Source organism: Melanotaenia boesemani, chromosome 18, assembly GCF_017639745.1.
Source record: "Melanotaenia boesemani isolate fMelBoe1 chromosome 18, fMelBoe1.pri, whole genome shotgun sequence".
Lineage (NCBI taxonomy): Eukaryota > Metazoa > Chordata > Actinopteri > Atheriniformes > Melanotaeniidae > Melanotaenia > Melanotaenia boesemani.
Genome location: NC_055699.1, coordinates 33,628,537 through 33,644,836, shown reverse-complemented (window position 1 = coordinate 33,644,836; position 16,300 = coordinate 33,628,537). Strand labels below are relative to the sequence as shown.

Genomic DNA, 16,300 nt, shown 5'->3' with positions numbered 1-16,300 from the left:
GTTGGAGAGCGCGAGCTGCGGCCGGGTCTCCTTCGTGACATAATAGAACGTTTTTGCCACCAGTTGCATACACCAGCTTCTTCGAGCACAACACAGAAACAAGTAGGCCTACCTGGCTCTTAGTTTCTGGCACCAGCTCCCAAAAAGCTTGCCGTCTCCACCCCTTCTATCCATGCCCAGCGCCATGTGGTTCTAAGGTCGTTGTCAATTAGGACGTCATTCTCTGGCTTCATGAATTTACTCTCCATTTTTTAAAAAATATGTTCGGTGAAACAACCATCGGCTTGGATGCTGCGTTCAAGACCACTCGGAGATAACGTTCACGCTACGTGGAATTTCTGACTTTAACATTGTTCATTGTTTAATTCATTTTCTACAATTCAGAGTCAATTCAGAGTCTCAACCACTTTATGCACAGTTAACATTTTTTTTGTTTGTTTTTTTTCCCCTGAATCATAGTGAAAAGCCGGAGATCCGGCACGGCGCCGGAATACTTTAAGTCCTGAATATATCACAAAAAATGCTAAAAGAATCTAGTTGGAGTCTAGTAAATAGTGATTCACGGTCTTTGTCTAATCTCAGTCTGAGACTTGGCACTTGTCATTAGATGTGAGCAGGTGTGAGCTGGTAGTTTTCTAGAGTCTTTTCCAAATCCTTTTAAAGTCTTCTGATGTAAGCATAACTCATCAAACATCTTATTACTTAAACAGTAATAATACTTGATAACTTTTTAAATATGTCATTACTTAAGTACCTTAAAAATCACTGAATACCTTATTACAAAATCTATGGAGGGCAGAGTCCCACTTGAAATGCATACAAGTGATTTCTATGGCCCCTGGTTTGCATTTTGAAGCCACCACTTCCTGCACAGCATCTGATGACTGCAGTCCTCCACATGGCCAGGTAACGACACTGTGCTTTCAGCTGCACACCAGCCTGTGGAAAGCAAGTGAGATACAAAGAAAAGAAAAATCAACTACACACTAAAATGGAAAGGCTTGTAAATAACCATTCATTACAGTAATGCTATTTTCAAAAGATGATACCTGATGAGTGTCACCTTTCATCGTGGCCATGTGATTTCACTCAACATCTGCAAGCAAGTCTGAGGCAGGACGGACCATCTGAAATGAATGAGACCAAATTTGGATTGAAACCGCTTTAAATCTACTTCTTAAGGGTAATAAATACTTTTTATGACATTATCTTGGACCTAAGACAGCCAAACACTCCCCATCTTACATAAAACATAAAAAATGACACAGGTATAGAACACTTCATAAGTCAATCATAAATAGTGACATTTATAATGTAGATGGCATGTCATTTCTCCTCTGCTCGGGTGGTGCTCGGCCCTGATGTGGTGAGACTGCCACCAGCTGGCAGAGAGCATCAGCTACTGGCCAACACCATGTTATACAGATTATACATTTACTCTCCCCACAATTTACGTTATCTACACTTAAGTGATTCAATATACGTGTATGTAAAGGACTGCAGTAATATTCTGTGATGCATGGATATGCCACCGTAGCACTAACCATGAACGAGTCCTACGTTTGCATCTGTATGTGGGATTTGAATCCCTGTACTGTCATTCACACTCATGCTGTTTCCAATGAGTTTGCAGTTTTGCGCTGGTCTAAGTGACCGCTGTACTAGCAGTTCATGCCTGTTAGGAAGCTACTACTCTGTAGTCATGAGGCCTTTTTGCAGAGAGACACAGACCCATCAGGATGTCATGTAATACAGTGATCTGTGACAGAGACGGTTTCTAACAAGAACAAGTACTTCCATCTGATAACCGATATCTCCAGAATATTAGTATACTGACCGAGTTACTTAGACACAGTTTTGGATGTGTAGTCAACACAGTGTATGCAGAGCAGAGACAACCTCCGGGACAACGTACTGCTTCAAATGAAAAATCCAATTTGATCATTTTTGCTTTAACCCTTGACAGGACTGAAGTCGTCAGATAATTTTAATATGGTCATAAAACATTTTATTAGCTACATATAGAATGAAGATGTATACTTTGAGGGAATATGTAAATTGTGATACACTGAAGAGAAAACATTAAGTCCTTTATCATTTTTAAGGAAAATTAATTAACATTAGTTTCTAATATTTTAAAGTCATAGGAACAAGCTTTAAGCAGTCTCTTTTAGATCAGTGTTTCCTCTCAAGATATTTTTCTTGAAAATGCTTCAATGAATTCAAACAATTCAGACGACCTGACGGGAAACAGAAGATAGTTTCTTTTACTGTCCATGCACCAACAAGACGACTGTGGAAGCATGCAGCTGAATGTTGATGTATAAATGTTGTAATATGTAGTCCAAATATGGACATAAGTTAAATGTACTGCATGAAAAACAGCTGAAAGTGTGTCAAGTTTACATACATTTCGTGCAGAGTCAATTCAGAGTCTCAACCACTTTATACAGTTAACATTTTTTTGTTGTTTGTTTTTTTTTTTAATCATAGTGAAAAGCTGGAATACTTTAAGCCCTGTTCTCACCAAGATAGTATAAATCAGCTGTTCGTGGTCCTTCGTTAGCTGAGTCTCGCAACGTCTGAACTCCTGTAGCCAGCTGATCATCTGGGCTTCCTGTGGGAGGAGACAGACCCTGAACCATGCCTGAAACACAAAGCTGCGCCTCACCATGTCTGTCTGTACCTTCATCTCCGGATCGGCCAGTTGGTGCTTCAGCAGCTCATCATCTCCGGCGTCCCCCTTCAGACACACAGAGGCCAATCAGGTCACGTGCTTTGATTAGTGAAAACCTCAGATTTTTCACGCGCTGTGACGTCACAGTACAGAGCAGTCAGATAATCATGAACTCTGTTCATTTATAATTATTTAAAAAACAAAACTGAATGTCCTGATATTGACAAACGTCATAAACACGTAAACAATGATGTCGTTTTCAACTACATTATTTAACTTCATAGTGCCATTCTGGAAAATCCAGAAACATCATTACTTTATCACCCCTGCCAACTCTCACACGTTTCAGTGGCTTTTCTGATGCCACACCTCCCATTTCTCACGTTGAAATACACATCAAGTGCAACGCCCGTGTTCTGTCAGATCAGCATACATAGTGCAAACTGCCCCTAACCTGCATGCGTATTAACGTAATGTGTGCTACTGTGATGCATTCCGAGTTAAGGGAAACTCTGGGTTTTCGGTTTCACAAAGCGAGTTCAGTGTAACTCTGAGTCAGTTACCACAGCAACAGACTTGGTAACGCTAACATGCTCGCTGGCAGGTTTTCTTCTACTAACCGGAGTTTCTCCTCTTTAGCTGCAGACTGAAGGAAGTGTTTGACATGGCGTGCCCTTTTCTTGAAGAGCCAGTTGACATCGAAGGACAAGACACTGCAGATATCGATGTGGTGGAAAGGGTGATCAGACCCTGCCTGGATGTTTTATCATTCCCTCACTGTGCTGAGCGTTACTTCGTTTTTTTCCCAAAGGGAGTTTTCTTTATAACGTCGGTGATGCTGAGCATATTTCAAAGGCAGCAGTCTGTCGGACAGCGAGAACTGTCACTCTTACACTGAAACCTTTGCTCTACACTTTAGTGGTGTTTCCAAATCACAGACCAACAAGATACAAAGAACACATCAGTTAATCTGATATATTTTAGGGTTTCCAGGTGTGATTGGCTGCATAGATGGACTCAGGTTCCTATCACAGCTCCTTCAGTAGATGAAGGAGATTATGTGAATAGGAAGTCTTTCCACAGCTATAATGTGCAGGTAAATCGTAGCCTTTAGAATCCCAGATACTTCACATTACAGCTACTTCAGCTAATTACTGTTCTGTCCTTTGAAGATGAGATGCAGCCACATCGTCAGTAACGTGGAAGCAAAGTGGTCTGGGTCTGTGACGACCCTCCAGTCTTTCCTGAGTGTACACAGAGCGCTAGATCTGCCCGTGGTGAGTTATTTACATTAAAATCAATATTTAGTTTGACCTATCACAACTAAAAATGTAATATTGTGTCCTGTATTATAGGAGAGTTTGATGGTTACCTGCTGGGTGACAGAGGGTACCCCTGCCAGCCGTATTTGCTGACCCCTGATCCTGAGCCCGGCTTGGCTCACTGCAGGACTCCAGCCGGGGCAGAGATGACTATTGGGATGCTTAAGGCCCGCCTCCAGTGCCTTCGTAGGCTCAGAGCGGCCCCAGATAGGGCATGTGACATTATTGTGGCATGTGTTGTTCTCCACAACATCGCCACAATGAGAGGAGCAACGTCCGACTCAGCCACTGAATGCAGCTGATGATGAAGATCCTGACCCCCTGCTGAAGCACAAGATGGAAGAGCAGTCAGAGACACGACATGCCACCATCTTTCTGAGTGATGCATCAAGACATAAAGAAATAAAGACATAAATACATTATGCTGTTTGTATTATGAAGTCTGATTAACTGATAGATGTTATTTCAAGTTGTAAAACCTCTACAGTCTATAATCTTTCAAGCTGGAATCTTTAAACTTGATCATGTTTTAATACTCTTTCCCTACACTGGAACTTTAGTTATTGCATTTAATCTATTTTAGTTTAGCTTTTTCTTTCTGTCTTTATTGAATTCATTTAATTTCTTTTAATCTTTGTTTTTTTAATGCACTTGTTTTGTTTTCTGCACCCTGCTGGAATGTTTTATGCAAAGCACTTTGAATTATCTTGTACATGAAATGTGCTGTACAAATAAATTTGCCTTGTCTACGGGTCTCTCTGAACCCTCCCTCTCGGTGGCGGCTGATAAGGTGTCTTCATCCTCCTGTAACGCAAATCAAATGACTGCATGTTCTACTCTACCCCATCATTAAAAATCTGTGGAGTATGAAGAGTACGTACAACTGCATGGAGGTGTATTATGGCAGAGGGCTCCACTGGACAGATTACACCATCTGCAACTGGTAGAAAATGAAGATTAAACCAGTTACAATTATAACCCCAGCTAGGAAAGTACCCAGCCTAATTAAAGTCTAGTTTTAACACATCACAATTCATCAAATAAACAACTGTTACCTTAAAATAAATTCCATCTGAAGGACCACTTAGAATAAAAAAAAGAAACTACCATCAGTCACAAAGAACTGTCCTACAAGAAGACCAGCCATGTTGTGTCTGAGATGGATGTGTGTGCATCACTGGTGGCCCTAGCACGTCACAGGCACACACTGGGCATGGTGTGGCCTCAACACAGCTGGCAGACACCTGGCTAGATGCTGCCTCAACCTTTAAAAGACAAGAATTGGACAACAAAATCATTACATACCAACATAACATTTCCACATTAAACTACCCACAAAGCCACAGGAAAATATACACAGATCATAAACATGAAAACAAGGTTCACTGACACCAACTTTGGGGGAAAAGGACAACGTTCTTCATAACAAAAAGCAAAATAAATAAAATCAAATCAGGGAATTGTAGAACCTTGGACATAACATAAAACATTCACACACACACACACAGCCTATCAATAATAAAACCTGTAAAAACATATACTGTGTAATAGCAAAAATAAATAACATTCATAGCTACAAAGCTTTACATAACATAACAACAAAGTACTTCTTTAACTACAACTGTTAACACGGGAGCAAACAGGAAGAGCATTAGGCGAGCCTGTGACAAAATGGTCGTCACAGACGATATTCAAAGCTTCGCCGTGAGCACAACCACCAAACAAGAGACCAACGCAATTAAATAAATTCTTAAAACATTTCCATTCACAGTTGTAGCCAATTATATCAGTAAACAACTTGAAATCACTGCATTACATTTATGCTACCAACCGTAATCGCAACGCGGAAGAAAACTCCAGACTAGACACAATACATAGATTTATTAATCACGAAAACATCGAACAGGCATGTAACTAAGCTGGCGACATATAACTAAACTAACCGTCCCCCTACGTCACAAATTATGTATTAAAAATAAATATATTCTAACTACAGTAACTCCTCTAATATAGCCACGCTACAATTCTGACTTAACTGCGATAAAATTAAGTTACTAAGTGACCAACTAACCGCAGCACAGCCAACTAAACTACACCACAATACGTAAAATACATATGTACTGATTTATTAAGCCAGCCCGAGTTTACAGCACTCAGTACAAACATGTACATTTGCTGTTGTGTTGTTTTAAGAAACCCCCCCATAGTTTAGCAGACATGAAAACATCACATTTACATCAGCAAACTACTTTTGAATAAAACTTACCTCTTCTCACTTAAAGTACGCAACAAAAGAAATAATCCACCAAAAGAAAAATAAATTCTCTTTTGAGAAAAACGTTTGTCTCTCCCGCAACAAACTAAAGCAGCAACCGTTACAACACTCTGCCAAATCTGTTCAAATTTTTTTCAACCAATCCCTGTCCACTAGGAAAAAACATACCCCGCGGCTATTGGACATGCTAACGTGACGTCACCACGCTAGCCCCGCGGTGCCTGACGGGAAATGTTGGACTACCTTGAGCGCATTTTCATACATTTTAGTAAACATAGACAGTTCTACAAATAAATATCCTTCAACACCGCTTTAAAATTAACCTGTATAAATAACTAATACTCTGCTTCTTCATATTTTGCAAAATCAATTCTAACAAGACTTATTTTAATACCACTTCGTTCTTTATGCAGAAAACTACTATACCGTAGCATGGTGACGTCATCCATTCGCTACAGACAGCCACAGCGCTGCCATGAATGAAATGAAATGAATGAATGAATGAAAAATACTTTATTAATCCCAAAGGGAAATTCAATATTGTAGTAGTAGTAATTTTTTTTTTTTTTTTTTTTTTTTTTTTTTTTTTTTTTTTTTTTTTTTTTTTTTTTTTTTAGTAAAGTAAAACAATTACATTAATTAATTAAGGGCTTTGTTCTTCAGCCTGATAGCTGCTGGAAGGAAGGATCTTCTGTATCTCTCTGTCTTGCATCGGACTTGAACAAGCCTCCCACTGAACACACTCTGTTGTTTCGTCACGGCGTTGTGTAGAGGGTGTGAAGGATCTTCCATTATCTTCGTCAGCTTGTACAGAATTCTTCTGCTAACAAAAACAAATACCACATTCTACGAGACTGCTTTTGGGGAACGCTGCTGGAATCATGTCTCCACCCATCTTTCCTATTCAAATATATATTACATACTAGTTAAATATGTACTTGTTCAAAGTATTCAAAACCCTTAAGCCCGACGGATCCACCAGTCGGTCGAAGAGGTGTAAACACAAGTTCACGTGTGTAAAAAAAATTACTTTAGTGATGTAAGGACATTTTATTTATAATTTGTCTCAAAGAAGAATCCCTAACACCACTAAATCAACTCTTCAAGTGCATTTGGTCAACAAAGTATTTCTTTAAAAACAACTTCAAAATACATATACAACAAACAACAGCGCCACCATTAGAGTAACACCCTAAACAAAATGCACCCCAACATATTGGGTATCAAATGAAACTAGAAAAGCTGCAATTTCATATGATACCAAGCATAAAAAGATATTCGCCAAGCACCTCACGTCAGTCTCAAAACAAACACAAAGCTAACCTTTGCATATCACAGCTAGCCTTATCAGATAGCATGTTTATCACCAAATACACCAAATCCCAAAGCTATTCTCACAAACAGCGATATTTTTTATTTCCTTACCTTTTCGTGGTCATTTTCAGACTATCCACACTGTTCTTCAACCAAAATTCACAGCATAGTAATCCATAATGTGAAACTGCATCATGCGCTAACGTTTACTTTCATTCACAGCCATTTTGTTGTGGGTCTTGGCAGTGTCAATAAAGTTTAATCAAATTCTTCACCTGCGAGCTTTTCTATGGAGGACGTAAAGTGACACAATGAATTAATTAAATATATCATTCAATAATTACTTAAATGTGTCATTAAATAATTAAAATGATAATTAAATACATAAATGTGTAATTAAATAATTAAAATGATAATTAAATACATAAATGTGTAATTAAATTATTAAAATGATAATTAAATACATAAATGTGTAATTAAATTATTAAAATGATAATTAAATACATAAATGTGTAATTAAATGATTAAAATGATAATTAAATACATAAATGTGTAATTAAATAATTAAAATGATAATTAAATACATAAATGTGTAATTAAATTATTAAAATGATAATTAAATACATAAATGTGTAATTAAATTATTAAAATGATAATTAAATACATAAATGTGTAATTAAATGATTAAAATGATAATTAAATACATAAATGTGTAATTAAATGTATCATTAATTAATTAAAATACAAATTAATATATGTAAAAACATATATAATTATTTCACTATTTAATTAATTATTTATCTATTTCATTATTTCACTATTTAATTAATTATTTATCTATTTCATTATTTCACTATTTAATTATTTATTTATCTATTTAATTAATTATTTCATTATTAAATTAATTATTTATCTATTTCATTATTTCACTATTTAATTAATTATTCATCTATGTAATTAATTATTTCATGGTCCACTGCCATAATCATTAATTTATTTTATCTGTCAGCCTAGCCCATCAAACTCAGTGGGCGGGGCTAACCAGCGCATGTAGCGAGGAAAGCAGAGAATATGTTGAAGTTGTTGGACTCATTTAGTCACTTTCCGACCAAAATATTGACGACAGAGTGACTGAAAGTTTAGAAGTACTCCACAGCTTCTCTGGTACCATGATACAACAAGCAGAACACACAGGGACCGGGACGTTTGGAGTTTGACCCGACGGCAGTTCTGGAGAACCAAGTAGAAGTTCTGTTTAGAGATTCCACGATCAAACCCGCTGCTTCTCTCAGCAGCTCCTTCACGTCACATACTGTCCAACATTCTGCGTTAATAAAAGTTTGTTCTATGGGTTTGTTTAACAGAGTATCTGAACCAACGTAGAGGTGAATAACGCCACACAGTGTATTGAAATGTGTTCACTAGCTCTGCATTGATCCATTATCTGGAATGTATTTGTCTTGACTTGTGGAAAGAGCAACCAATCAGGCGTCAGGACCCGCCCACTGAGTTTGATGGGCAAGGTTGACAGATAAAATAAATTCATGATTTTGGCAGTGGCAGAGCGTCAAAACAAATACATTCCAGATAATGGATCAGTGCAGAGCTAGTGAACACATTCCAATACACTGTGTGGCGTTATTCACCTCTACGTTGGTTTAGATACTCTATTAAACAAACCCACAGACCAAAATTTTAATAGCAACTGCCAAAAATCAGGCAACGTGGGAGGTGGAGAAAATTTCAGGGGCTATACCACTGGCGGACAGTGCCTTTGGCAAAGTTCAAGAAGGAAGTGTCCTCTCCTATCTCCTCCCAGCATGGAGCCCACCTAAAACGTGTTTGCATTCCACTGCAACACCACGACCATCTGTACCTCCCTCCAATTACTTCTTGGGCCCCACCAAGTGCTGCTTTGTACTGAGCCATCATCAGCAACTCCACATGATGTCTCTGGAAACATCACATGACATGGCCCACCGAACTGAGGAGAGCACAAGGCAGCAAAGCTCTCTGCAGGAATGGCACCTCTTAAGGAGGCTGCGTGCGACATCCTCTAGATTTAGGTATGTGCACTTTTCACCCAACAGGATATATAGTTGTAAACAAACATGATGATCCTGTCGGAATAAGAAACTGTGTTAAATATGATTTTGTTTTTAAAACTTTGCCTTCATATAAACATCTTTTTCAGAAACCGCAGCCTAGCAGACCTTATGCATTTTGGTTTTAATAATAGTATAGTGTTTATATATATATATATATATATATATATATATATATATATATATATATATATATATATATATAATTGTACTGTTTAATTATATACTGTTTATCCATGTGATGTGCTTCAGAGAAGTTTGCCATGTGAGAGGACAGTAATCGGCAGAAAGCTTGGCCTCGAATCTCCCGGTCAGGCTACAAAACTGCCGACATGAAGAGAGGCCTCGAGCTGGAGCCTAAGGCAATAGAGGAGTATTGTCTGGCGAGGGACGTCAACCACTACCCATGTGGCTTCATCATTCATCCCGATGCGCCGTGGCTTGGGGCTTCACCAGATGGTCTGATCTACGACCCAAAAGCTGAACCTGCATTTGGACTGGTAGAGGTGAAGTGTCCTCATGTCAGAAGCTATGTGGACTGCACTTACCTCAGGGTCTCTGATGACATACTTCAGTTAAAAAAATCACGTGCCTACTACTGGCAGGTGCAGGGGCACCTTTTATTAAGTGGATTTGAATGGTGCGACTTTGTAGTCTACACTGAGGATGACCTGTTCATTCAGAGGATTTACAGGGATGATGAAGTTCTACAAGCTATAAAAGAGAAAACTGATTATGATGCTTGCACTGCTTGTAAACAGAGGTGGGTAGTAACGTGGTACATTTACTCCATTACATTAACTTGGGTAAGTTTTTACAAAAAATGTACTTTTTATAGTAGTTTTAAAACGGTGTGCTTTTTACTTTCACTGAATTATACTTATAAATTAACACTACTTTTACTCCATTACAATTGCATGCATTCCACTCGTTGCTTCTATTTTTTGGCCATTTATTAATATGAATCAGTTTTGTTACACGACTTCCACATGACCATCTCAGAAAACAAACATACTGTGCTGGTGGCTACGTCAGTTTTATGGAGACTGTTTTAATGTGATGGATGTTTTATTCATGTTCATTTTTTTTCATCACTGTTTCAGTTATTGATTTTTAGTTAAAAAGAATATATCTGATGTTGTTGTCAGTATTTTAGTAGTTTTTTTCAATAAGTACTTTTTAGTCTAACTAGAGTAATTATTTGGATGACTAGCTTTGACTTTTACTTGAGTCATATTTTTCTCATGTAACAGTACTATTATTTCAGAATTTTTGGCTTCTCTACCCACCTCTGCTTGTAAATAACAAACAAACACAAAACAATTAAAATTCCACCGTTTGTGTCCCAAAGGAAGGCTGTGAGATCGCCTTTTTTATTGCATCAACATGTTTAAAACAGCAATAACAATATCACATTCAATGACTAACTATTCTACAATAATCACTTGCAATGTCAGATTTGATTGTTCTACTTTGCCCAAGCCTTAACCAAGGGGCCATTTTCGTAGTTCAGCAGGAGACATGCAACAACGTACAGCTGATTAATGTTACCAAACATATTCAAAGGAATGACTGAATCCAATAACTTGTGTTCTTTCAATCTTCCAATCACACGCTCCACATGCACTCTTAGGTGTGCGATTGCCTGCGTTTCCCTGACCTCACTCTCAGGCATTTGATGTCTTCCTGAAAGAAATGCAGGTCTGTACATCTTACAGGGCACACAGTTGTCCATCAGGAAGCCTCTGTCCACCATGATCGCTGAGTCTGGACGGAGAAGCTTGCAAAGACCTGATTCCACAAACAGCTGCTTGTTGCTGATCGAACCAGCATAGAGGGGAGAAACAAAGGTCACTGGACCATGTGGTGCTATACCAATCATTCCTTTCAGGGTGCAGTGGGACTTGTAGTTTGAGTAGACCTCACTCTGTAGCAAGGGAGAAGAAGGGGTTTGGCACCTCAGCTCAGTGCAGTCCAGAACCACAGTGGTGTCAGCATAGTCTCTGAACTCTACAGGTAGGTACTCCCGGATCCTCTCTTGTGTCATCCAGATTCTCTGTGCACCCAGGACAGAAAGCAAAAAATTGCTCCATGTGAGAATTATTCTGCTCACAGTAGATTGGTGGATTTGATAGCGGTCAGCCAGGTCCCTCTGCTTCAGTACAAGGGCCGGGTAGTTCAGGAACAGGAACATCTCATCTATTGGGTGTAGAGCCTGTCCCTGTGAAACACACAAGATAAGAAATAAATGGTTGGCTGTACTACTTTATTGTGCTGTAGTTGGAAAATCACATAATTACAAATAAGGCCTACCGTGGGAGCACTCAGTCGTCCAGCATCATCAGCAGTTAAGCTGGTCGCTCGGACCATGTATTTCAGTGATGGTTGAATGACCTGCCAAAACCGCATCAGGTGGTCATAAGATGCAAACCTGGAAACAGATGGAGACCTAACTTCACCTGAGGGACATTCCATTTTGTTTTATTTATTATTTTGAAAATTACCATAAGCAGGATAAATGTTAACCAAACTACATTAGTCAGATATTCAGTCATTTTTTCCCCCACACGCTGTGTAAATTTTTTTTAGATAGACATTTATTTATGCCTCAGTGGGGTAATTCATAGTGCTGTAGACAGCTGTACAATTTCACAGTAAACAAGTAAAACAAATATGAATAGATAAACAAGTTGTGTATACAAATATATATACACACACACAACTACAATATAAATACATCAACACTGCTGTGAACAGGCCTAATTGTGGAGTCTGACAGCAGAGGGGAGGAAGGACCTGCTGTATCTCTCCATTGATGATGCTTTTGGTGTTCTTGACCTTCATCTGCGATCTGAAGTAAACCTTCCTGCTACAAGCAACCACCTGTTAGACCGGGGTCTTATTAATTTGTATTTCAGAATATGTTTTTAATTTCCATGTTCATGGAGTCTAACAAGTAAACCAGTCTATCCAAATATAAGAAGACGACCCCTCATTTCCCCTTGATGTTTCACTCTCAGCAGATATCTGCATCTGATCATCCACCTGGCTGCTTCCTACCTGCAGATTCTACAGGTGAAGCTCCTGCAAACTTCAGTTATACTGAGGGGTTACCTTATGAAATAAATGCTTAACATTTTCACAGTACAGGGCAGCCCCTTTCACCCTGCTGCTGTCAGACCTTACAATCAGACCTGCTCACAGTCGACAACATGTAAGCTAGATGTTTACAGTAAGCAATAAGCAGAAAGCAATATACCATCTCCTGTGCTATAACTCAGCTCTTTATTTTCACCAATATAAAAAATAAAATAATGGAGCTCCTCTTGTGACACTGTATTATCATCATCATCATCAACAACATTATTATTATTATTAAGAAGAATAGACTATGCATAATGTAGCGTGGCTATGTATTATTATTATTATTATTATTATTATTGTCATTGCTGTTATCGTTATTATTATCACTTTATTTCTAAAGAGGGGCTCCATGTAACTGGTCTAAAAGTAGAAGATAACTAACAAATGTACTTACCGGGTGAAAAAACGAATGTCCACATCGGACCCATCAAATCGCTGTATCCCGAAACGTGACAGGAACATCTGCTCCAGCTGCTGCCTTAGTGGAGCGACTTCCTCTCGTAGCCTCTGCTTTTCCTCCAGCACACTGTCCACAACGGCAGGATCCGGACCCACGCAGTAGTCGTGATCGTGTGCACAATCTGGTTCCCCAGTTTCCACATTCTCTGGTTCTCTAGCTGTGCGTTCCCACACAGAAAGTCTTCTCTCACCAAGAGAAAAGTTGTTCCACGGAAATAAAAGTGGAACGGCGCCGGGTCTCAGCGCCTCCTCTTGCCTTCCTTACTCGGCTCTTTGACATCTTGCGCTGTAAAGTGTCGACTGCATACACGGGTGTGTGGCGTGATGATGAGATTATCCCTTCTGATGTTCACCATCCATCTCTTCCGTTGTTGATCCTCCGAGGGAAACGTGTGGAAACTGATGGTTGAATTGTATTTAGCTGACGAGGTAACAATGGAACACAGCAGTGTTCAGCTGTCCACCTTTCACGCCGCTGAAACTTGTGTTCCTGCTTCATCTCACGTTATATATTATACCATTATAGTAATACACTCTTCTATAAACAACTATACTACCTGTTGTCTCGAATATGAACAATATCTTATTCCTTTGTTTCCCTCAGTGTTCAAATCTACAGCCACAACGTTACCATAGCTTTAACCGGAAGCGTTTTTACTGGCGTGTCGTGAACCGGAAGTTAAAAGAACAGCACCGTGCATGAAGCCCATTACAACTGTTCATGGTAAGGTTCAGTATAGCTAATATATCAATTATTAAAAAATAAAAAACTATTGGACTGACCCTTTGGACTTTCTGAGAAGATAATGTTTTCTATTGCCACCCACAGATATAGCAGCGTATCTGGAATACAAGCTGGACACTTGAATGGCTCCTGTCATGCTCCGTGGTACGGGGCCCAGCTTTCCCAGCTGCCCTGAAGGCCTCTTCCCCTCATTCATTCATGATTGCTGATGCGCTCCACCTGCGCTGAGCGCTTTATATACCTGCTGGTGACAACTCTTCCCTGCCAGGTCGTCTTGGTTCATCTCTGTACGTATCCAGCCTTTGTATTTCTGTCTGTCGTTGACCCTCTTGCCTGGATTTGGATTTCGCCTCTGCCTGCCCCCTGTCTGGTGCTTGTGCTTGTTTGGATCTTCTGGCTCACTGACCTCTGGAAGTTATTACAGGACTGAGATATCGAATCAAGGACTCTACTTTCCTTGCCCCACCGGAGGTTCTCTGGATTCCCCTCTGTCTGCCTTGTCAGCAGTCCGACCTGTGGTTTGTAAACCGCCTTCTAACCTCTCCTCTGCTCAGCAGCCTTTTCCCCCAGTCAGTGTGATGAATCTGCAGTGAGAGTGTGTGTGATGTGTTTGTGTCTGCAGTCAGTGTGATGAATCTGCAGTGAGAGTGTGTGTGATGTGTTTGTGTCTGTAGTCAGTGTGATGAATCTGCAGTGAGAGTGTGTGTGATGTGTTTGTGTCTGCAGTCAGTGTGATGAATCTGCAGTGAGAGTGTGTGTGATGTGTTTGTATCTGCAGTCAGTGTGATGAATCTGCAGTGAGAGTGTGTGTGATGTGTTTGTGTCTGCAGTCAGTGTGATGAATCTGCAGTGAGAGTGTGTGTGATGTGTTTGTGTCTGCAGTCAGTGTGATGAATCTGCAGTGAGAGTGTGTGTAATGTGTTTGTGTCTGCAGTCAGTGTGATGAATCTGCAGTGAGAGTGTGTGTGATGTGTTTGTGTCTGTAGTCAGTGTGATGAATCTGCAGTGAGAGTGTGTGTGATGTGTTTGTGTCTGTAGTCAGTGTGATGAATCTGCAGTGAGAGTGTGTGTGATGTGTTTGTATCTGCAGTCAGTGTGATGAATCTGCAGTGAGAGTGTGTGTGATGTGTTTGTGTCTGCAGTCAGTGTGATGAATCTGCAGTGAGAGTGTGTGTGATGTGTTTGTGTCTGCAGTCAGTGTGATGAATCTGCAGTGAGAGTGTGTGTGATGTGTTTGTGTCTGCAGTCAGTGTGACGAATCTGCAGTGAGAGTGTGTGTGATGTGTTTGTGTCTGCAGTCAGTGTGACGAATCTGCAGTGAGAGTGTGTGTGATGTGTTTGTGTCTGCAGTCAGTGTGATGAATCTGCAGTGAGAGTGTGTGTGATGTGTTTGTGTCTGCAGTCAGTGTGATGAATCTGCAGTGAGAGTGTGTGTGACGTGTTTGTGTCTGCAGTCAGTGTGATGAATCTGCAGTGAGAGTGTGTGTGACGTGTTTGTGTCTGCAGTCAGTGTGATGAATCTGCAGTGAGAGTGTGTGTGACGTGTTTGTGTCTGCAGTCAGTGTGATGAATCTGCAGTGAGAGTGTGTGTGACGTGTTTGTGTCTGCAGTCAGTGTGATGAATCTGCAGTGAGAGTGTGTGTGACGTGTTTGTGTCTGCAGTCAGTGTGATGAATCTGCAGTGAGAGTGTGTGTGACGTGTTTGTGTCTGCAGTCAGTGTGATGAATCTGCAGTGAGAGTGTGTGTGACGTGTTTGTGTCTGCAGTCAGTGTGATGAATCTGCAGTGAGAGTGTGTGTGACGTGTTTGTGTCTGCAGTCAGTGTGATGAATCTGCAGTGAGAGTGTGTGTGACGTGTTTGTGTCTGCAGTCAGTGTGATGAATCTGCAGTGAGAGTGTGTGTGACGTGTTTGTGTCTGCAGTCAGTGTGATGAATCTGCAGTGAGAGTGTGTGTGACGTGTTTGTGTCTGCAGTCAGTGTGATGAATCTGCAGTGAGAGTGTGTGTGATGTGTTTGTGTCTGCAGTCAGTGTGATGAATCTGCAGTGAGAGTGTGTGTGATGTGTTGTAATGTGTGATTTTAGAGGTTCGTGGTGGTCGGCAGATGAAACACACAAAGTCAGAGTGCTAGAATAAATGTGTCAGGTTTATTCCCCGCAGCTCATGACACTCATCATTACATCTCAATGGGTTCAGCCTTATAAGCATAGCATAGCTTGCCCTACCTTTGACACGGACTGGAGAGCCAACAATCCCGGT

General features: G+C 40.0%; 1 protein-coding gene and 1 long non-coding RNA gene across 2 annotated transcripts; both read right to left on the bottom strand.

The window, feature by feature from the left end:
• Positions 1 to 2,594: 2,594 nt before the first annotated feature.
• On the bottom strand, positions 2,595 to 4,373 carry LOC121629315. Its single transcript, XR_006008356.1, has 3 exons — positions 4,050 to 4,373; positions 2,687 to 2,743; positions 2,595 to 2,617 (listed from the first exon to the last, which is right to left on the bottom strand). It is a non-coding gene; the product is annotated as an uncharacterized LOC121629315 (long non-coding RNA).
• A 6,788-nt stretch (positions 4,374 to 11,161) lies between these two features.
• LOC121628579 lies at positions 11,162 to 13,511 on the bottom strand. The gene is made up of 3 exons (XM_041967664.1): positions 13,232 to 13,511; positions 12,007 to 12,124; positions 11,162 to 11,914 (listed from the first exon to the last, which is right to left on the bottom strand). The coding sequence occupies exons 1-3, from the start codon at positions 13,297 to 13,299 to the stop codon at positions 11,162 to 11,164; spliced, it is 939 nt and encodes a 312-aa protein (XP_041823598.1). The 5' UTR covers positions 13,300 to 13,511.
• Positions 13,512 to 16,300: the final 2,789 nt, after the last annotated feature.